Raw genomic sequence first — 23,732 nt, forward strand, 5'->3', positions numbered from 1 at the left:
AGACAGAAATAACCATCATGCAATTCGTGGCCATAGGCTCACAGAAGTAGTAACTGCAGAAACAGTAGCAGGTACTCTAACAGGCCTGGGGATCAAATGGAAGCTCATTTGACAATACATGAGAGACGAGTAGAGACAATTATCAACATGTTCTGTTCGACACATATGCAGAACCACTGACTTTATCCTCCAGAAATGACTCAGTATGAGGGAGATACGGATGAGGTACTATGGAGATCCCTTAAGGTAATGCGATCTGAAAGTAAACTCCCTCTGTCCTTCTTCAACATGACTGCTGAATAGGTCAGCAGAACCTCCAAGTGGGAACCCTTGGTGGGATAATAGCTGGGTACATTATGGGAGATAATTACTTGGGAATTGCACATGGAGGATTTAGATGCACAACAACAACTGAATGTGTACAGAACTGTCACAGCAAAAGCGCATGTTAGAAACTTTTTCAAACCATGCCACATAGCCCATGCTGTTGTCAATGGTAACCTCATTTTTTACAAAATCTTAAAAAACTGATCCCCATCCAGTATCGAAAAGGTAGTATTTGGAAAGAGTGAAATGTCATACATTTCATTGATATTTTAAAGTTTTAAATCTCTCAGCATTTAACGGTACAATTGACGTATCTTTAAATAACAACTACCTCATATAAGAAGTGTTTAAGAGAGGAAGAGGGAAAGGGTTGAACATCCTCGGTTCTATCTGTCCACTGCTGTGTCATACTGTGACCACTCTTCCAGTACTTTCCTTTAATTAGTGAGATGATACCCCAGCTTTCCCATGTCCCAATCTGCAAAAGGCCACACTGTGTCTCTCTGTTGCTCTATATATACCAGCACTACAAAGACCACACACAGCAGACCGGAGCTTCAAAGGCAGCCTGATCAATTCCTCTATCTGGGCCAAGCTCAACCTTCCTCAAATGAATAGGTAAATGTCACCTTGCTCTTATATGCTCCCTAACACGTCTGCTCAAATACGTTTTCATTTGAATGCGGTAAGAATGTGATTTTACATGTGGTATGAAAACAAATGACCTCATGTTTCCGAAAGTAGTTGGTAATATAAGGAAATGATGCCTTTCCTCTCAAGAAACACTTCCTTTTTTTGGTCAATGAGTCAATACACTCTACTGTACAGTACAGTGAGATCCCAGGGAACTCACATTGGGCAGTTTCCCCTTGCCCCTCTTGGAGAACTGGTTGGTGAGGTGGTACAGGACAGTCCTTCCTCTCTCCCTGGCTTGGGAAAAGTGGGAACTGCTGCGTTTTCTGCTCTGATGTGCGTCCTCTGAGATGCCTGATGACATAAGGACAATAATGAGAATGGGTCTTTACACTTTTTAAAGCTTTCCTTTTACCTTCCTTCAATCATCGTAGAAATTATCATAGTCTAAAAGTATAAACGGTTCAATAAAGGTGTAAGCCACGGTGTTGCAGAGTTAGTAGGATACCTGTGGCCTTCCCCCCTCTCCTGTTGCTGTGCTGGTGGCTTTTTCCATACGACTCAGTGACGTCCTTGAAGGAGAAAAGGAATAGAACCACTTCGCCCTTCTCATTCTTAATTGGCACAATGTCAAGTAGGCACCAGAATGGTTTTCCTGCGGAAGCAACATTACAGAAGAAGTTAGATTTCGTGGTATTCAAATGTTTTCAGCGGGGGACCCAATTTTGTCCCGCCAAAACGTCTGGAGAACCCATTCTTTTCCCAATAATTTCTCATGACCCAATCCCATCCCAACCCAAATCTAATGACACAACCTACAACATTAACAAATCAACAAATAACCTTCAATTATCTTCAATCTCTTATCAAAAGGAAAATGAACCAAAATACATTGACTCAATAAAATTGTGTTTTTTAAATGATCTTTCTCAAAATGCTTGTATATTGTCCCCTTAAATAATCTGCACTCTTAATTTAAATTACTTTGAACACCACTGAGTTCAATTATAATGACACGTGGAGTTGAGGACTGTATTTTACTCGACTCCCTCTTCATATTGTGCAGACGTGAACTTGGTGTATGTTGCATCCTCTGTCCATAGTTCTAAAAATACATTAAAAAAAGACAGATCTGGTTGGATGATGTTGTATTGAGGAACACCATGTGTTGACTGAATGCTCACCGTTCTTCATATAGAAGCACACCTCCCCCTGGTACTCCTGCTGTCCCTCCAGGGCCTTGTCCACCTGCTGCCTCACCCTCTCACTGGTCTCCGCCCCGTGCAGGAAGCGACACGTGCACGTTTTCTGCATCACCTCAGTGCGCACAAACCCCGTCAGCTCGCAGAAGCCGTCCGAGCAGTACACGATGGGGTAGCCCTGGCGACCCTGGGCATTCCCAAGAAGGAAGTTGCTGTCTGTGGAAAGCAAGGAGAGAAAATTAGAGACATGATGTACTGTACCCTAACTCTGTCTGCGTAATGATTGCTGTATAAGTGGTCAAGCAATTATTTCTGTCCCTCGAGTACACTGTGTGATTCAGACATTAAATGGATGAATGTCCTTGCCCCTGGATTCTGAATTAGGCTATGTAATTAACAATCAAGCTTGTGTTGAATACAGCCATCTATGAAGGTGGAACATAGCGTCAGGGATTCAGTCGATTTCAGGTTTCTCTCTGAATCTCTCTCTCCTCCCACTCATTTTCTCTTCTCAGGGTCTATTTCATCCTTTAGCTGTCTGAAAAAGAGCTCTGTCTGTATCGGTCTCAGTCGAACTAACTAACTAACTAACTAACTAACTAACTAACTAACTAACTAACTAACTAACTAACTAACTAACTAGCACATAGAACCCACCCACAGCAGCTTGCAGGGACATCAGAGCAGGCTTTGAAGTTTAGGCCTGTGAAGTCTGGTGGATGTGATAGGAGAGAAGAGGGGACCCAGTTCACTCTATGTGGGCCCACAGCCCAGGGGGCCCCCCAGCAGGCGCCTGGGGACACTAATGGGGATAGGAAATGGGCATCATGTGTAGTATCCTCACATCCTCCTGCCCATGTAACCAAAGAGAGCGCCAACCAATCACAGGACAGGCTGGAGCTTCTGATTCAGTAGCTGCCTTTTGATTCTTTCAGACTCTACTGAAATACCAACCACTTCTCAGAGCTGCTCCCATCTGTTGAACTGTGCAGGCACATGTACTTTCAGCAGTAAGAATACAGGTGCGATATGCCCAAGTCACGTTTCAGCTATGAATCACTTGTGTTGTGTTGTTCTATTTGCGTTTGAGTCATTTAGCAGACACTCTTATCCAGAGCGAATGAGTGTGTTCGTCTTCATCACAGACACTATCAGCAAAAAAAAGTCAAGCGCGAGTGTTAGTTCACAAAAGGCACGGGTGTTATAGCTCTTTATAGACCTCTTTATTTTTATGGGAGGACGGAGGGTGCTGTGGGATTATTTAACATACTCAGTTTTTTGTTCAAATTTGATTTGCTTGATTTAAATGTACTTCTATTTATCTGCTATTTACCGGCTTACTCTGTTCAGAGAGAGAAGACCGTTGTGTATTTGGTACAGCTGTGAACATGTATGAATGATATATTCTGCCATGGTGAGTTGAACAACTCATCTCCATAAAATAAATGTTTTGCAGGCAGCTGTTAAACGGACCTTCTCCTGCCCCTCTGTTCCACCCTTTCTAAAGGGCCAAGTAGACCGTATTGTAGCACAGCCCCTCATTGTGCAGAGACAATTGCCGATCACAGATGTCTCCCACCATCCAATGCCTGTCCGTTGTCACCTGTCCCCAACTATCAAGTCCATTGGGTCACTGATGTATTGAGTTTCATAGGAAGTGATTCCACTGACTGAATTCAATTCCATAATTGATCTATTCATCCACTGCTCTTCCACACAGGGGTGGTTTGAGTTGGAGAAGACAGAATTTCATGGTCAGACTTTCCTATTCTTGCTGTACATGTGATGATGGTCTGATCGTACCCTGTCAATCAATGCACTAATGATCTCCGTTTATTATTAGATGCGCAGTGCGTAAACACCGAGGTCACAGCTTGGAAGTCTTTACATAAGCAGCCCATTATCATTAGCTTATCTGAATAAGTCCTCCATGAGACACAAGGACAAAATAGACATTTGCATTGACAATACTGCAGATGTTGTGGCAGATAAGTATTACATACACACTTAGTACACAAGTCGAATTGATCATTAGTTCACACGGAGTGGTGAAGAGGACCTAAGTGCTCCAGATCTCTTGTTAAGTGAACTCTGTCATTTGAGGCGAGCCACAGTCCGACCCCCAGCCTACACTCGCATACTGAGCAATGCACGGCTGTTGTTGAAAGGTGTATAGATGGAGGATACCTTTAGATTGAGGTAGGTTGTATACTGTTACCGTATACAGAATTTCCTCTCGAGAAAGACATCATTTTTCAAGACACTTCACAAGGCAAGTCAGTTCAGAACAAATGATTATTTACAATGAAAGGAACAGTGAGTTAATTGCCTTGTTCAGGGGAAGAACAACGCATTTTTAGCTTGTCAGCTCGGGGATTTAATCCAACAACCTATTGGTTACTGGCCCAACGCTCTAATCACTAGGCTACCTGCTGCCGCAAAAACTCCTGAAATGTCAGTCTCTTAAGTGACTGATGTAGAGATAATTAGTACAGAAGCTACATGAGGCTTTATGTGCCCAGGATTGTGTTGCCATAGCAATTTGTAATTGTTTTAATAAAAAGCATATGGCAAAGCTGTTATTTCCACAGGGAGGAGGTAACCAGGATACGGTCCCTTTTTTATACAGGAAGAACACAAATAGATTCGCAATAAGTTAATCCTACGGGAAAACATACTGATTATTAAACAACTGGAGCAGCATTTGGACCAATAGAGTTGTTTTTTTTACAGTAGCTTCATGATCATCATTGTTACTTGGCTTAGACTGATACAGACAAGTGAAACAAGGTTGTTTTTCTAAACCAAAGCAAACAGATGGTAAGCTCTTTCTCCAACATGACTCTATTATTCTGATAAAATGCATCCAGTCTACCAGTCTCTCTCTCTCTCTCTCTCTCTCTAAGAGCTCTCTCTCTAAGAGCTTCTATTTCTCTTTGCCTCTCTCATTTTCTCCCAGAATCATTTCTGAAATGACCGTCCACACGACAAAAGGGACTTCTCCATTGTAGTGAATAACTGGCCAGTTCTATTACATTTCTATTACTTTTATATGTACATTTCAGGTTGTACTCTGTGGATTATGTTAACGAGATGTCAGAGCGGAGTTATCGAGTTATCGATTGCAGCGTATAGTTAGTACAGCGTATAGTCAGCGTATAGTCAGTACAGGTGCATCAAAGCTGAGACCGAGAGACTGAAAAACAGCTTCTATCTCAAGGCCATCAGACTGTTAAACAGCCACCACTAACATTGAGTGGCTGCTGCCAACACACTGACACTGACTCAACTCCTGCTACCTTATATAATGTTACTTACCCTACATTATTCTTCTCATATGCATACGTATATACTGTACTCTATATCATCAACTGCATCCTTATGTAATACATGTATCACTAGCCACTTTAAACTATGCCACTTTGTTTACATACTCATCTCATATGTATATACTGTACTCGATACCATCTACTGTATCTTGCCTATGCTGCTCTGTACCATCACTCATTCATATATCCTTATGTACATATTCTTTATCCCCTTACACTGTGTATAAGACAGTAGTTTAGGAATTGTTAGTTAGAATACTTGTTGGTTATTACTGCATTGTCGGAACGAGAAGCACAAGCATTTCGCTACACTCGCATTAACATCTGCTAACCATGTGTATGTGACAAATAAAATTTGATTTGATTTGGTTATAGTTATATTATATTTATGCTTGTGTGCACAGCAGAAGGCTAAAGCTTTCATTGTTGTCTCGTTGTTCATGCACGAGCTTCGGTAATTGACATCAGGTTACGAAGAGCAAAACCCAATCCAATCTACTTACATTGCACAAGCAAAAAGCCAGGCCCTTTGCGTCAATCACAACAACAATAATCACAATTTGTGAATTGAAATGGAGGGGAAATGCTATTAAATAATTGTATGCCTCAATGAGGAGGGGAAAGCTGTGTGTAGCTCCCAGCCCACACAGATAATTAGACTGAATCATTCTGTGGCGCAACAACAAGACAACAATGAAAGCTTTAGCCTTCTGCTGTGCACACAAATACAACTATTGCTGTGTAAACGCTGCAATCGATAACTCCGCTCGGTACCATAATCCACAGAGTAGAACCTGAAATGTACATATAAATGGGAATAACTGTACAATGTGTACTGTACGTTCCTACTGTATAATAGTAGTTTGTTTGCATTCTGGCAACGACTAAATAATGTATTAGGAGTGAAATGAGAAATGATATAATGGATCGTTATAGAGGGAACTTTCCTTTATGACAGCGTGTTATAGTCCACCAGACATCGGGATGGGATTGATGGAGTTACTTATCAGCCTACATTTACAGAGAGTGGATGACTGATATCGATACCCAGATGCTGTTTGATTGGCGCTTAATCCATGCATAATTAACTGTCATTTATGTTCCTGCTCACGTGTTGGGATCACTTGGCTATAACTTTCATTCATTCTGTAATCGTTTGGTCTATTCACGTTACACAAAGGAGAGGGTCATTTAGTTGAGGGAGGCAGTCATACATACAGTGGGGCAAAAAAAACGTATTTAGTCAGCCACCAAATGTGCAAGTTCTCCCACTTCAAAAGATGAGAGAGGCCTGTAATTTTCATCATAGGTAAACTTCAACTATGACAGACAAAATGAGGGAACATTGCAGAATTGATTTGCAAATTATGGTGGAAAATAAATATTTGGTCAATAACAAAAGTTTATCTCAATACTTTGTTATATACCCTTTGACAGAGCAATGACAGAGGTCAAACGTTTTCTGTAAGTCTTCACAAGATTTTCACACACCGTTGCTGGTATTTTGGCCCATTCCTCCATGCAGATCTCCTCTCGAGCAGTGATGTTTTGGGGCTGTTGCTGGGCAACACGGACTTTCAACTCCCTCCAAATATTTTCTATGGGGTTGAGATCTGGAGACTGGCTAGGCCACTCCAGGACCTTGAAATGCTTCTTACAAAGCCACTCCTTCGTTGCCCGGGCGGTGTGTTTGGGATCATTGTCATGCTGAAAGACCCAGCCACATTTCATCTTCAATGCCCTTGTTGATGGAAGGAGGTTCTCACTCAAAATCTCACGCTACATGGCCCCATTCATTCTTTCCTTTACACGGTTCAGTCGTCCTGGTTCCTTTGCAGAAAAACAGCCCCAAAGCATGATGTTTCCACCCCCATGCTTCACAGTAGGTATGGTGTTCTTTGGATGCAACTCAGCATTCTTTGTCCGCCAAACACGACGAGTTGAGTTTTTACCAAAAAGTTATATTTTGGTTTCATCTGACCATATGACATTCTCCCAATCTTCTTCTGGATCATCCAAATGCTCTCTAGCAAACTTCAGATGGGCCTGGACATGTACTGGCATAAGCAAGGGGACACGTCTGGCACTGCAGGATTTGAGTCCCTGGCGGCATAGTGTGCTACTGATGGTAGGCTTTGTTACTTTGGTTCCAGCTCTCTGCAGGTCATTCACTAGGTCCCCCCGTGTGGTTCTGGGATTTTTGCTCACGGTTCTTGTGATAATTTTGTCTTCCATTTCCTAATAATTGCTCCCACAGTTGATTTCTTCAAACCAAGCTGCTTACTTATTGCAGATTCAGTCTTCCCAGCCTGGTGCAGGTCTACAATTTTGTTTCTGGTGTCCTTTGACAGCTCTTTGGTCTTGGCCATAGCGGAGTTTGGAGTGTGACTGTTTGAGGTTGTGGACAGGTGTCTTTTATACTGATAACAAGTTCAAACAGGTGCCATTAATACAGGTAACGAGTGGAGGACAGAGGAGCCTCTTAAAGAAGAAGTTACAGGTCTGTGAGAGCCAGAAATCTTGCTTGTTTGTAGGTGACTAAATTCTTATTTTCCACCATAATTTGCAAATAAATTCATAAAAAATCCTACAATGTGATTTTCTGGATTTTTTTTTCTCATTTTGTCTGTCATAGTTGAAGTGTACCTATGATGAAAATTACAGGCCTCTCTCATCTTTTTAAGTGGGAGAACTTGCACAATTGGTGGCTGACTAAATACTTTTTTGCCCCACTGTTCATTTCATGTTGCAAATCCACCCACTAGTTGTCGCGCATGATATTAGAATATTGGTGTCATAGGTCAAAGTCAATTATCTATTATACACTGTGTGGGTTCCCGAGTGGCGCAGCAGTCTAAGGCGCACAATTGGCCCAGTGTGGTCAGGGTTAGGGTTTGGCCAAGGTAGGCCATCATTGTAAATAATAATTTATACTTAACTGATATGCATAGTTAAATAAAGGTTCAATAAAAAATAAGGAAGCTTCCCAAAACTCGGAGAGAAGAATATCAAAGTTTTGGACTATTTTATCAGCTCCCTACAGACATTTCAAGCTCTGACTACATCTCTTCCCTTTGGATCACGGCTCCCTGCACCTCCCACTTCCCCCAGACCGGTTCAGTCTTGTCCATTAAAGCTTTTGGCCAGCTCCTCCACCCACACCATGACACGGAGGGCCTGTAACCACCAAACTTGTGAAAAACATTATTCTGACTCTGTATTTGTGTGGGTGTGTGTGTGTGCAGCCTGGTCTCATAGACTAGACGTATTAGTATGATATATTACATTTGGTATGGTTACATGAGACAGCAGTCTACTTATTAAGGGAAAAACGAAAGTAGGGTGGTTGGTCGGGGTGGATGGGTAGGCAGGCGTATAACGCGAAAGTCTAACAACCCAAAGGTAACATGTTCGAATGTCATTATGGACAACATTAGCATTTTAGCTAATTAGCAACTACTTAGCATGTTAGCTAACCCTTCCCATAACCTTAATTTATTAGTTTATTGTGCTTTTTACCCATTTTTCTCCACAATTGGTAGTCTAAGTCTTGTCCCATCGCTGCTACTCCCGTATGGACTCGGGAGAGGCGAAGTTCGAGAGCCATGCGTCCTCCGAAACACGATCCAGCCAAGCTGCATTGCTTCTTGATACACTGCTCGCTTAACCCGTAACTCAGCCACATGTGTCGGCGGAAACAACGTATAACTGGCTACCGAAGTCAGCGTGCAGCGTGCATGCGCCCAGCCCGCCGCTAGAGCGTGATGGTACAAGGACATCACGGCCAGCCAAACCCTTCCCTAACACGAACGATGCTGGGCCAATTGTGCACCGCCTCATGGGACTTCCAGTCTCAGCTGGCTGCGACACAGCCTGGGATCGAACCCAGGTCTGTAGTTACACCCCCTTAGACCACTGTGCCACTTGGGAGGCCCAACCCTAACCTTAACCCCTTACCCTAACCCCTAGCCTAGCTAACCTTAGTCACCTTGCTAACGTTAGCCATAGCCACCGAGCCACCTAGCTAACGTTAGCCACAACAGATTGGAATTCATGACATATCATACATTTTACAAATCTGTAGCATATTGTACGAATTGCAATGCATTGCATATCACACAAATTGTAAATCATAACATATCATATGAAATGGGATGATGAGCATCCACAAATGAATACATACCATATGAAACATAACATATCATATCATCCTAATTGGAGTGTCCTGGGTTTACATTTACTATGTTACATCTACTCCTGAGTCCAGGTTGGTGTGTGTGTGTGTGTGAGTGTCAGTGTGTGTAATAGAGAGAGTGTGAGTGTGTTTGTCGACACACTGAATTCATTAACTCAGCCAGGACACAGATCGGCGGCCACACGCTAGCATGATGTCATGTCCCACTTCTTGTAACCCACTGAGAAGATCGTGACCCGATCTGACCATGGGAAAGTGCATCATGTAGCTTGGACAGTAGTCCATTGGTGACATATACTTATTATACAAACCGTTAGGAACACCTTCCTAATATTGAGTTGCCCCCGCTTTTTCCGTCAGAACAGCATCAGTTGGTCGGGGCATGGACTCTACAAGGTGTCGAAAGCATTCCGCAGCGACGCTGGCCCATGTTGACTACAACGATTCCTACAGTTGTGTCAAGTTGGTTGGATGTCCTTTGAGTGGTGGACCATTTTTGATACACACAGGAAACTGTTGACACACTAAAAACAGTGCGCCTGGCACCTACAACCATACCCCGTTCAAAGGAACTTTTGTCATGTCCATTCAACCTCTGAATGGCACACATACAACGGCAAGAAAAGTATCTGAACCCTTTTGCAATTACCTGGATTGCTGCATAAATTGGTCATAAAATTCGATCTGATCTTCATCAAAGTCACAACAATAGACAAACACAGTTTGCTTAAACTAATAACACAAACAATTATAGGTTGTCATGTCTTTACTCAACACACAGTATAAACATTCACAGTGTAGGGTGGAAAAAGTATGTGAACCCTCGGATTTAATAACTGGTTGACCCTCCTTTGGCAGCAATAACCTCAACCAAAGTTTTCTGTAGTTGCTGATCAGACCTGCACAACGGTCAAGAGGAATTTTGGACCATTCTTCTTTACAAAACTGTTTCAGATCAGCAACATTCTTGGGATGTCTGGTGTGAACCGCTCTTTTGAGGTCATGCCACAGCATCTCAATCGGGTAGAGGTCATGACTCTAACTGAGCCACTCCAGAAGGCATATTTTCTTCTGTTGAAGCCATTCTGTTGTTGATTTACTTTTGTGTTTTGGGTCGTTGTCCTGTTGCATCGCCCAACTTCTGTTGAGGTTCAATTGTCGGACAGATAGCCTTACATTCTCCTGCAAAATGTCTTGATAAACTTGGGAATTCATTTTTCTGTTGATGATAGCAAGCTGTCCAAGGCCCTGAGACAGCAAAGCAGTCCCAAACCATGATGCTCCTCCACCATACTTTATAGTTGGGACGAGGTTTTGATGTTGGTGTGCTGTGCCTTTTTTTCTCCACACATAGTGTTGTGTTCCTTCCAAACAACTCAACTTTAGTTTCATCTGTCCACAGAATATTTTTGCCAGTTGCATTGGAACATCCAGATGCTCTTTTGCGAACTTCAGACTTGCAGCAATGTTTTTTTTGACATCAGTGGCTTCTTCCTTGGTGTTCTACCATGAACACCAATCTTATTTAGTGTTTAACGTATCATAGACTCATCAACAGAGATGTTAGCATGTTCCAGTCTTTAGCTAACACTCTAAGATTCTTCTTAACCTCATTGATTATTCTGCGCTGTGCTCTTGCAGTCATCTTTGTAGGACGGCCACTCCAAGGGAGAGTAGCAACAGTGCTGAACTTTCTCCATTTATAGACAATTTGTCTTACCATGGACTGATGAACATCAAGGCTTTTAGGGATATTTTTGTAACCCTTTCCAGCTTTATGCAAGTCAACATTTCTTAATCTTGGGTCTTCTGAGATCTCTTTTGTTTGAGGCATGGTTCACATCAGGAAATAGGAAAATGCTTCTTGTGAATAGCAAACTCACAATTTTGTAAGTGTTTTTATAGTGCAGGGCAGCTCTAACCAACATCTCCAATCTCGTCTCAATTATTGAACTCCATGTTAGCTGACTCCTGACTCCAATTAGCTTTTGGGGTTCACATACATATTCCAACCTACACTGTAAGTGTTTAAATGATAATCATTTGTGTGTTATTAGTTTAAGCAAACTGTGTTTGTCTGTTATTGTGACTTAGAATAAGATCAGATCTAATGTATGACCAATTTATGCAGAAATCCAGATAATTCCACATACTTGTTCTTGCCACTGTACACAATCACTGTCTCAATTGTCTCAAGGCTTAAAAATCGTTCTTTCGTCTCCTCCCCTTCATCTACACTGATTGAAGTGGATTTAATTAACAAGTGACATAAATAAGGCATCCTAGCTTTCACCTGGATTCACCTGGTCAGTCTATGTCATGGAAAGAGCATGTGTTCCTAATGTTTTGTACACTCAGTATATATCCTATGGTCAAATGCAGAGGTGCTTAATAGATGGACAAACAGAATGCATGAACTGTGAACACATATGACTAATAATAAAAGAGCTTTTAGGTTGTGAGCTAAAAGAAAGGGGAAATAGGGATACAGGTACTGTAAAGGGATACTTCAGGAGGAAATGAAGACCTTTATCTACTTCCCCAGATTTGTATGCCTCTGCGTGCAGTTTGAAGAGAGTTGCTAACTAGCATTAGCGCAATGACTGAAAGTGTCTGGTTTTGCACTGACACAAGTTAACATTGGCTCGCTTCATTGCCAAAATCCCGAAGTATCACTTTAATGAGGAGCAACAGAGACAGCAAACACACAACAGCCCAACAAGTGGCACTTCAATCCAAAACAACAGCACACCCACTCCTCCTCTGCTGAGCTCTCACCACTCTCTCCATCACTGTCACAGCCTGAATTACTGTCTTGACTGGCTGCCCCTCTCCAGTACCACTTACACTCAGTGTTGACTGGCTGCCCCTCTCCAGTTCCACGTACACACAGTGTTGACTGGCTGCCCCTCTCCAGTACCACGTACACACAGTGTTGACTGGCTGCCCCTCTCCAGTACCACATACACACAGTGTTGACTGGCTGCCCCTCTCCAGTACCACATACACACAGTGTTGACTGGCTGCCCCTCTCCAGTACCACGTACACACAGTGTTGACTGGTTGCCCCTCTCCAGTACCACGTACACACAGTGTTGACTGGCTGCCCCTCTCCAGTACCACGTACACACAGTATTGACTGGCTGCCCCTCTCCAGTACCACGTACACACAGTTTTGACTGGCTGCCTCTCTCCAGTACCACTTACACACAGTGTTGACTCGCTGCCCCTCTCCAGTACCACGTACACACAGTGTTGACTGGCTGCCCCTCTCCAGTACCACGTACACACAGTGTTGACTGGCTGCCCCTCTCCAGTACCACGTACACACAGTATTGACTGGCTGCCTCTCTCCAGTACCACGTACACACAGTGTTGACTGGCTGCCCCTCTCCAGTACCACGTACACACAGTGTTGACTGGCTGCCCCTCTCCAGTACCATGTACACACAGTGTTGACTGGCTGCCCCTCTCCAGTACCACATACACAGAGTGTTGACTGGCTGCCCCTCTCCAGTACCACTTACACACAGCATTGACTGGCTGCCCCTTCCAGTACCACTTACACACAGTGTTGACTCGCTGCCCCTCTCCAGTACCACTTACACACAGTGTTGACTGGCTGCCCCTCTCCAGTACCACTTACACTCAGTGTTGACTGGCTGCCCCTCTCCAGTACCACGTACACACAGTGTTGACTGGCTGCTCCTCTCCAGTACCACGTACACACAGTGTTGACTGGCACCCCCTCTCCAGTACCACTTACACACAGTGTTGACTGGCTGCCCCCCTCCAGTACCACTTACACTCAGTGTTGACTGGCTGCCCCTCTCCAGTACCACGTACACACAGTGTTGACTGGCTGCCCCTTTCCAGTACCACTTACACACAGTGTTGACTGGCTGCCCCTCTCCAGTACCACTTACACACAGTGTTGACTCGCAGCCCCTCTCCAGTACCACGTACACACAGTGTTGACTGGCTGCCCCTCTCCAGTACCACGTACACACAGTGTTGACTGGCTGCCCCTCTCCAGTACCACGTACACACACTGTTGACTGGCTGCCCCTCTCCAGTACCACGTACACACAGTGTTGACTGGCTGCCCCTTTCCAGTACCACTTACACACAGTGTTGACTGGCTGCCCCTCTCCAGTACCACTTACACACAGTGTTGACTCGCAGCCCCTCTCCAGTACCACGTACACACAGTGTTGACTGGCTGCCCCTCTCCAGTACCACGTACACACAGTGTTGACTGGCTGCCCCTCTCCAGTACCACATACACACACTGTTGACTGGCTGCCCCTCTCCAGTACCACGTACACACAGTGTTGACTGGCTGCCCCTCTCCAGTACCACGTACACACAGTGTTGACTGGCTGCCCCTCTCCAGTACCACATACACACACTGTTGACTGGCTGCCCCTCTCCAGTACCACTTACACACAGTGTTGGGGAGTGGTGAACTACATATAGTTCTACTAGTAATTTAATTACATTTTGTAGTAGTAGTGGAGTGATAGTTGGACTAAGTGGTAGTTGAACTAAACTCAAATCTTGGTAGTGTTTTCAGTGGTTCATTATTTGCTTTGCCATGCAGTGGTGTAGCTTCAATCTATAGCTAGTTGACTCCTAATATCGATAGTAGTAATAAGTATAATTTTGTCTTCATCTAGTGTTGTTTAGTTCTGTATTTTTGCTAGCATTTACTTTAAGTGCTGTCTGTCTTTCCAGTAGCCTACTTAGCCTACTTAGTGTATGAACTGCTGACTGCTCAGCAGCCACTAGGATACCTGGAGCGGCAGGTAGCCTAGTGGTTAGAGCGTTGGGCCAGTAACCAAAAGTTTGCTATATTGAATTCCCGAGCTGCCAAGGTAAAAATCTGTTGTTCTGCCCCTGAACAAGGTAGTTAACCCAGTGTTCCTAGGCTGTCATTGTAAATAAGAATTTGTTCTTAACTGACTTGCCTAGTTAAACAAAGGTTAAACTTTAAAAAATGACTTGCAGCTGATTGTTGACACATCAACCAGGAATAAAGGGCAGGGCAATTTGTGACTGTTATTGTTTTGGTAATCAGTGGCTGTATTGGAGGGGGAGTGGTTTCTCCTCTCCTATGCAATCAGCAATTAGTACCGGGAGGTGTGCTCTTCACCTCTGCTAGGCAATTAGCAATTAGTGTCAAGCCAGTCAAGGCTTCAAGACGGGTCACTCAACTGAGACTGCTCTCCCCTGTGTCACGGAGGCTTTTCGCTCTTCCAAAGCTGACTCTCTCTCCTCTGTTCTCATCCTCCTCGATCTATCTGCTGCCTTCGACACCATGAACCATCAGATCATCCTCTCCACCCTCTCAGGGCTGGGTGTCTCAGGGTCTGCACATTCTTGGATGGCATCCTACCTGGTAGGGTAGGATGCCATAGAGGATCTATGTCCACACCACTTACTCTCACTACTGGTGTCCCCCAGGGCTTGGTTCTAGGCCCTCACCTCTTCTCTCTATATGTAGCCAGGTGGTAAAAACATGTAGCTGTATTAATTTATATCCACGAGATGGCACAGTCCCTTTAAGAGATCCTTAAATAATGTGTGAGAGAGGTTACAGTGCCTTGCGAAAGTATTCGGCCCCCTTGAACTTTGCGACCTTTTGCCACATTTCAGGCTTCAAACATAAAGATATAAAACTGTATTATTTTGTGAAGAATCAACAACAAGTGGGACACAATCATGAAGTGGAACAACATTTATTGGATATTTCAAACTTTTTTTAACAAATCAAAAACTGAAAAATTGGGCGTGCAAAATTATTCAGCCCCTTTACTTTCAGTGCAGCAAACTCTCTCCAGAAGTTCAGTGAGGATCTCTGAGTGATCCAATGTTGACCTAAATGACTAATGATGATAAATACAATCCACCTGCGTGTAATCAAGTCTCCGTATAAATGCACCTGCACTGTGATAGCCTCAGAGGTCCGTTCAAGGGGGCCGAATACTTTCGCAAGGCACTGTTTAAGATTGTGCATGGACAGTGTGTAAGAGTGAGAGCAAGCAATTACATCGGAGAGCTGTTGAAATCCATCGTGGGTCCAACGATACTTTAGATGGGTAAATACTGCATTTTATCTTACTCTTGTACCGGAATATATCATATTCTGCATCATCTGCAGTGTATAAGAGTTTGTTTTGTAATATTTATGCAAGATGGTCATGCTAGCTTGTTGATACTTTCAGATTGACTTGAGGATGTTAGCTTCTTGGCAGCTGAATACCAGTGCTCTCAAAACCACGTGGTGGAGTTGATAACATTATTTGAAGCGTGAGTAAATATCAGAATGACATTCTATTTCATGTAAAGCTTCAGGGTGTTGTATTTTGTTTGATTTTTGAATCATAATTTAAATCTTGATATGATATTTCCCCCAGTCCATTCTGGGTGAGATGAGGATCTACTCTTCCATGAGGGGTTAGGGCATCACGTGGACAGTGTGTTTGTAAGTATTCCTATTGTTTTATGACTAAATATATTTTTGTTTTTCATGCACAATGTCATTTTGTTTATGGTCATCTTGTACCCAGGTATCTGAAATGTTAGAGGTCCATTCTCACTGAACATTGTGGTATTTTCTTGTGTTTCTATAGAAAGCAGAACCACTGCCGTTTATGCATTTCACGTTGTACTTATTGTACTCATTGTTTTTATGCACTTTACTAACAGATTTATTTCACTTGATCGTGATTTAAACAGAACTTTACTTTACGGTGACTTCAACTTGTGATGATTTCCCTCCTACATTATCCTATTTGAAATGTAAGCTTTGACAGAATAAACAACCCAAAATTAGTTTGTGTCCTGTGGAGGGTTTACTTTCGCCAGGCTACATATACACAGGGTTGGGGATGTAAGGGATTACAAAAAACGGTAACTGTAATCCGTTACGTTACCAGCAAAAATATTGTAATCAGACTACACATACCTTTGAAAAACTAGATGATTACTTTTAAAATCTGAAAGGATGTTTGTCGGGAAAAATGTGACACTTTCTTAATGTTTTCTTAATGACATTCATATCAGCATTGTAAAAAGGCGCAACTTTAAGTTTGTTCCACCTGAGCGCCTCTGACCACAAGTCAGAGTCCACTATGATGACACACCAAATGTGCTTGATGGATCGTGGAAAAATATCAGAAATAGGCTTTTGTAGGCTACAGTCCAAGCTATATCTTCCAATGGTAGGCTACAGTCCAAGCTATATCTTCCAATGGTTCTATCATCCAAAGATTATGCAACTTGCATAAACGCTTAGAGGTCAGGATGAGAGCAGTGGTGTAGTCTATGGTGATACGGATATCACTTATTATTGGTACCTATGTAGCGCATTGATGTGAATCACACTGCTGCTCTCTCATTTAGCTATTTGTGCCTTACGGCTTGTGGGTGTCGTCGATGGCTATTCAGAAATCCAAATGTGTATTTGAACCCAATAATGGTTGAATTTAAGATGCCTATCAATTTTTGTTTTTGAAACCAGTGGACAGCCAGGGAAAAATGCTCTTTTACAACAGCTGCATAGTGTGGATCCCAGGCTATGGAATAAAATTGGGTCTTTTATTGCTCAATCTAATTCATGCTGATAAAAAAACAAAATCCATAGGCCTAATGGACACATGCTCAAACTCGTACACTTTTGATAGACTTAACAGGGCAATCTGTAGTTGCTACATCCATTTTTGGACATATAAATGATATATAGTAATGGAAAGACATAATTGAATCATATTATTATGTCACGCCTGCTCCCACTCCCCCTCCCACTAGAGGGCGCCAGGCTGCCCAGCACTACGCACTCCTGCCACCATCATTACGCACACCTTTTTCCCTCGTCACACTCTTCAGTAATTCATTGGACTCACCTGGACTCAATCACCTGTTTTCATTACCTCCCCTATGTTTGTCTGTTCCAAGGTTGTTCCCGGCTTCAGCTTTATTGTCGTCATGTCTTTTTGTTCCCCCTGTTCTGACGATGTTCCTGTTCTGTCACTTGTCTGTTCATTAAATCTTCACTCCCTGTACTTGCTTCTCATCTCCAGCTTCGGTTCTTACAATATTATATGCAGTAGAAAGCGATGGGTTATAATAAGCCCACACAAACAACCCGAAAAGTCAAATTTAACAGCCAAACATGGCCAGCTATGTAAACATTGCTTTATCCTGCAATGGATGTCATTCAATTGGTAACATACATTTTTGTCTTCTAATGCCTCTTAAGGGAAAAGTAATCTAAAAGTAACTGAATGTAATCCGATTCCGTTACTGAGTTTGGGTAATCCAAAAGTTACGTTACTGATTACAATTTTGGACAGGTAACTAGTAACTGTAAAGGATTACATTTAGAAAGTAATCTACCCGACCCTGCATACACACCAAGTCACTGGGCTCCGTCATATCCTCACATGGTCTCTACTATCATTGCTATGCAGGTGACATTGAACTCCTTTTCTTCTTCAGCCCCTTCTGACACCCAGGTGGAGACACACATCTCTGCGTGCCTGGTAGATATTGTGCCTGGCCCACGACCTCAAGCTCAACCATGACGGAGCTTTCTTATTTCTCCTAGATTTAGGACAGACACTTCAAAACCTTATTCCTTAGGATTTCATTTTTTTTACTGTCTTTTTTGCCATTGATGGATGTGTTATTCAATGTGTTTCTGTGGTATTTGGTAATGAAGGCCAAATTCAATATTTTATAAAATACTTTTAAAATATATTTTTGGGATACCTAAAGGGTCCTAAAATGTTACATCAAATAGCTAAATGATCCATGGCAGGACTATCTTAAAACAATTCCATATGCCAGATCATAACCCACCCCCCAACATCTTCGAGAATTTGTGTTAATCCCACAGCAGCCCCCCCCCCCCCCCCCCAAAAAAGGTTTTGCTTTTCGATGGTTCTAATGCTTGACACCATGCGGTTTGAATGAGATAGACATAAATATATTAAAATCTGTATCGCTGTAGTTCTGAGTTAATAAAATGTAAAGGTAGCTGCCAATTGAGCCCACATACGCAGCATTTGCAGTCTCCACGAACGCAGGGACATTGCCTTTAAATCGAGCTATAACGCTGATCTTCCTCAATACTTTGGCGATATGAATTGAATCCTGCCCAAAATCAAAGCTAAAAGTTAAAGGTGGTCATATTTTCATTGACCCGCTGACACGAAATCAAAGTTGAAATCTTACAATGAAAAGTCACAATGTATTAAACACAACTTGTTCACAACTTGTAAATTACCTCACCAGTAAATTACAATCAATCAAACACATTGTAACACTGCAGGCATCCCAATTAGGTGGGTACGGAGGGTGGCACAAAGGCAGAAAGGCTTGAGTAAAGGGTATACTTACGGGTGCCATCAAAGTGGTTGGCGATGGTGTCCAGGAAGGTGTTCTGGGGGGCCAGGAGGCCCTTCATCACAGGCATGTTGTCCAACGATGAAGACAGAGCTGGGCACACCAAGTCACTCCATCCCCGAACAGACAGAGCTGAGAGGAGGGCGAGTCAGACCAACGTGACTCTGCAGTCTGCACTTCAACAGATGCTTCTCCTTGATCCTGCCTCAGCACTCAGCTACAGGTCAGCTGGGTATCAGTGGCATTTACCTCAGTCTCAGGTTTATAGTCTTCCTTCTTCCACCTTTCCTCTTTATCCCAAGTAAGGCTGCTAATCTTTCTCTTTAGCTCCTTCCTTCTCTGTAGTGTGGGTAGTTATTCTTCTCACCGCGGATCAAGCTAAGGTGTTGTAACTCACTGTCAGCTTCGAGTCATCAAGTTAGGTAGTGTATCTCTCTGTTCTTCTCTCCTCACAGATCAGTCTGAAGTCTCATCTAGTCCCAGCAGGAGAGCAGGATGCGCACGCCACTTCCGTTATCTGAGTCTGTACTCTCTCTCTCTCTCTCTCTTTATCACACAGTCTTTGTCATTCTCTATCGCTCTCTCATCCCTCTCCCTGTTTCTGTTTCTGTGTCTCTCTCTCTCTCCCACCCTCTACTCTCTCTTTCTCTACCTCCCTTTCCACTTTCTCTTTTGTCTCTCTCTCTTACACCGAAAGCGAGAGCCCCCTGCTTCTCTCCACTTGTCACTGTTTATTAACAATCAATTACTCTGTTCATTCTCCTTCTTGCGCACGCTCTATACCTTATTTTACTCTGTCCTCTCGTCATCTCTCTCCTTCACACACTAATAGACACTCTCTCTTGTTGCACCCCCTCTAACAGAAACACTGGCAGTCAGTAGACCAGTGAATCTCATCTGGTTTTCTCTTTCGCTCTGCCCCTCCCCTCCCTCTTTTTCTGCTGTGCACACCACTGCCATCATCCACTTCTGATCCTGTATCCTTACTAGGAAATAGGGATGAGAATACCCATGTAAACCTGTTGACATGCACAGGGAGGCAAATTGTACATGCACGCATGTAGGCACACACGCACACACACACACACAGCTTTAGAATATATAAGGAACGAGATTCACATGTATATACATAAACACATACTGTACATCATCAAAAGCCTCTAAGGTCTTATAAGCGTCTTACCCAGCGAGCACATAATGTTCTGAGAACCATGTTTCTTCGAGCTTGGTGAGAGCATGGTTGTCCTCTGGTTATTTTGCATACAACCTTCCCACAACGTTCTGGGAATGGTTCAGGATAGATGCTTAGCCTTGGAACACTCTCAGCACATTTAAGGAGCTTGACAAAATCTATTTTCTTGGTATTTCATTTCTTTAACAGAACATTTCCTAAAAGTTCAAACCTGGCTATATTTAATTGAACTTTTGGTAATGTTTTAGAAACGTTCTCCAACTGGTTTGGCATTGGGAATGTTCTCAAATAGTTCAGAGAACATTGAGAAACAACGTTCTTCTGTGGGAATTTCAGTACTTCAGCATAACATTTCCTACAGGTTTCCTCATGGTTCTATTTAAAGTAATGTTCTCAAATTGTTCCAAGTATATTAAGAAACAATGGTATTCTGTGGGAATTTCAGTACTTCAGCATAACGTTTTCTGTAGGTTTTCTCATGGTTCAATTTAAAGTCATGTTCTCTGAACATTAAGAAGACTTTGAATAAAAACCACAAGAAAACATTAGTAACGTTCAAAGAATGTGTTAAGAATTATTTTTAAAACAAATACATTCTGTTCTCAGGGTCAACAAGGGGTCTCTCTATCCTGTATCTTGTTAAGTGTGTTCAGGTGTGTTGGCCGCGTCCACTAATTGGCCACACCTGATGTTAATGAGCGCTTGTTTTCTTTGAAATGGAGTCTGTTTGAATAGACTAAAATGAACAGCTTTGTATGAATTAAAAAACATGGCATGCAAGCTCCATCCTGGTGGCCCAGTGGACTAATTCCTTAGATAGAAGCTCAAAGGTTCAAATCCCGCTGATGCTGTGCCACAATAAAAAAGAAATGTGTTTTCATGATTAATGCTCAGCAAATTAATTTCCGTATGTCCTATCTGTGCTTGGATTTCAAAACAATTAACCTAAGCTAGCAGTGTTATTAAAAGTCTTATTGAAACAGTCAGTGAAATTTGAGGAAACTACAACAAAAAAACCTTTACATTTCATTATCAGATTGTTAATGAAACCTCCCAGGAAAACTTTCAGGGAACCATAGTAAAATGTTCTCAGAACCAATGGGAAACCTAAAATGTACATTCCCACAACATAGAAGGAACTGTCAAGCCTTGGTCTTAGTATTTTGTGTTTTCGTTCATTAGTTGGTCAGGCCAGGGTGTGACATGGGTTTATGTTGTTGTATTTCATAGTGGGGTTTTTGTAGTATTTGGGATTGCGGCTGAGTAGGGGTGTTGTATAGGCTTGGCTGCCTGAGGCGGTTCTCAATCAGAGTCAGGTGATTCTCATTGTCTCTGATTGGGAACCGTATTTAGGTAGCCAGGGTTTCACTTTGTATTTCGTGGGTGATTGTTCCTGTCTCTGTGTTAGTGTTCACCAGACAGGCTGTATAGGTTTTTCACGTTCCGTTTGTTGTTTTTGTTATTTTGTGTATCGTCATTCGTTCTATTAAAAACATGAGTAACCAACACGCTGCATTTCGGTCTGACTCTCTTTCGACAAACGAAGAACGCCGTTACAGGAACCAAATGTGCTTGCTGGGTAGCTTGGTACTGCATGAGTAGATGAATATAGAAATGTATCCCAGACAGACTCCCTCTCTCTCTTAAGCATCTGCTCTAATTAGCACCTTCTCTACAGCTACCAGGTGGTCTGACACATAACCGAGAGAAAACATAGCACGGTGAGCGCTTGTTGGTGTATTTCTGTCGATATGGCATGGTGAATTGTTGGTGTGTTTGTGACCAGGTGAGTGGATGGAAGTACTGTACGCACGAAGAACACACAAACAAGACTGCAGAATAGCCTGAGACTTTACTTCCATTACAATGGTTACAATGCTGTTTTTCAGTTATTAACGATATAGAAAGTACACACATTTAGAAAGAAGCTACAAGGTGAGAAGAGAGGGACAAAAAATGCGTCAAGAGAATGTAATGCAACGATGGAGAAATACAGTGGGTCTTGACCTCGATGTTTGGCTATACAACAGACTACAATATGTGCCCTCTGAGTAACACAGAGATCCACAAAGACTTGAGCCTTGAAGCAGCTCTATGCTGCCCCCATGAGAAAAGCTGTGAAAGAGGAAGAATCATGGAGTCAGTTTGGAGAGGGAGGGCAGGTTAGAATGAAAGAAAGATGGAAAATACAGCAGACCTCCAGCTTTCACAGAAACCAAGGTATTTCTGGGAAAAGTTCATTTCTGGAACATACACTCGAACAAACACACATGTGCTCATGGCTGATTGAGGGGTTGATGATTGGGGCTGGTTTGGGGCTATTGGGGTTGTCTGACTGTGATGCCAGTGATGTGATGACACAACTAGATGACTCAACCCTCATGACAGTCACTTTCTTCATATTTACTTTCCCATCACCTAAAATACAGAGACACCAGGGAAGCAAGTTCAACTGTGCTACGTGAACATTATCACATTTATTACACCAATGAGATCATATACAATATTTACAACATTACTAACACACCTACTCCACAAACAAATTCAATCTTAAAGGAACATTTTACCCAAAACCCATGGTTTCATATTTACATGTTTGACGCATTCCCTCAAAAATGATGCATCAACATCGATGTTTTCCAGATGAGTCACTTGAACGGTAGTTGTAAAACCAACTGGGCCGTGGTAGTGGGGGCCGTCTCTAAAATGGGAAACAAGCGCATGAGCGGTTCTGCTGTGTCTTCGGTCCTCTTCCCCATCGTTAAGATTCCCGCCGCTTGGTTCCGTGACCCATGGAGTAGCTGACTCAACCGGCTCTGGAAGCGCCGTTCATCAGTTTCTTTCCGTTTACCGAGTGTGAGGATTCCAGCGGCTGCGTCATCAGTGAGGGGTCCCCTTGTCCCCGTCCCATTACCTGAGCGACAGAGCAGGACGTAAAGACGGCAGGAGTGGGATTTCTGTCTGCAACAGTTGGCAACCTCCTGAGCGTCACAGGCCAGATGAGAGACGAGTAGCAACAAGATGAGAACCTTGAGCTTTTGTCAGTAAAAGTAGAGACAATATTTCAGTGTTAGAACTTCATGAGAGAGAGAGAGAGAGAGAGAGAGAGAGAGAGAGACAGAAAGAGAGAGAGAGTGAGAGAGACAGAAAGAGAGAGAGAGAGATTCACATTTTTTTTATGTCACATGCAAAGTACAGTGAAATGCCTTTCTTACAAACTCAAACAAACAAAGGAGAGAGTGAGATAGAGAGAGACATGCATAGGCCTATGTTAATATCATTTTATGGTTAATATGAAAAAATGAAAGCTAAAACGTACTCAGGAATATTAATTGAGATACAATCTCAGAAAGCTTTCAGCCATGTCTGCCAACAACCATCAGTTTTAGAACATTTTCTTCAGACAAGGTCTTGCTATTTTTGAAAGACAATGTAATTGCTTA

At 42.8% G+C, this 23,732-nt stretch overlaps 1 protein-coding gene across 1 annotated transcript in view; it reads right to left on the bottom strand.

Annotated features, from left to right (window-relative positions):
- The window catches only part of LOC135553685 (potassium voltage-gated channel subfamily H member 4-like), a 31,286-nt gene extending 12,119 nt beyond the window's left edge, over positions 1–19,167 (bottom strand). The window contains exons 1-4 of the mRNA XM_064985637.1: positions 19,092–19,167; positions 2,145–2,378; positions 1,469–1,615; positions 1,181–1,314 (exon numbers count right to left, since the gene is read on the bottom strand). Of these exons, the coding sequence (XP_064841709.1) occupies positions 1,181–1,314; positions 1,469–1,615; positions 2,145–2,378; positions 19,092–19,167 (591 nt within the window). The remainder of the gene's footprint in view (positions 1–1,180; positions 1,315–1,468; positions 1,616–2,144; positions 2,379–19,091) is intronic.
- Between the last annotated feature and the right edge of the window lie 4,565 nt (positions 19,168–23,732).

The sequence above is a fragment of the Oncorhynchus masou genome, chromosome 14, assembly GCF_036934945.1.
Source record: "Oncorhynchus masou masou isolate Uvic2021 chromosome 14, UVic_Omas_1.1, whole genome shotgun sequence".
NCBI lineage: Eukaryota > Metazoa > Chordata > Actinopteri > Salmoniformes > Salmonidae > Oncorhynchus > Oncorhynchus masou.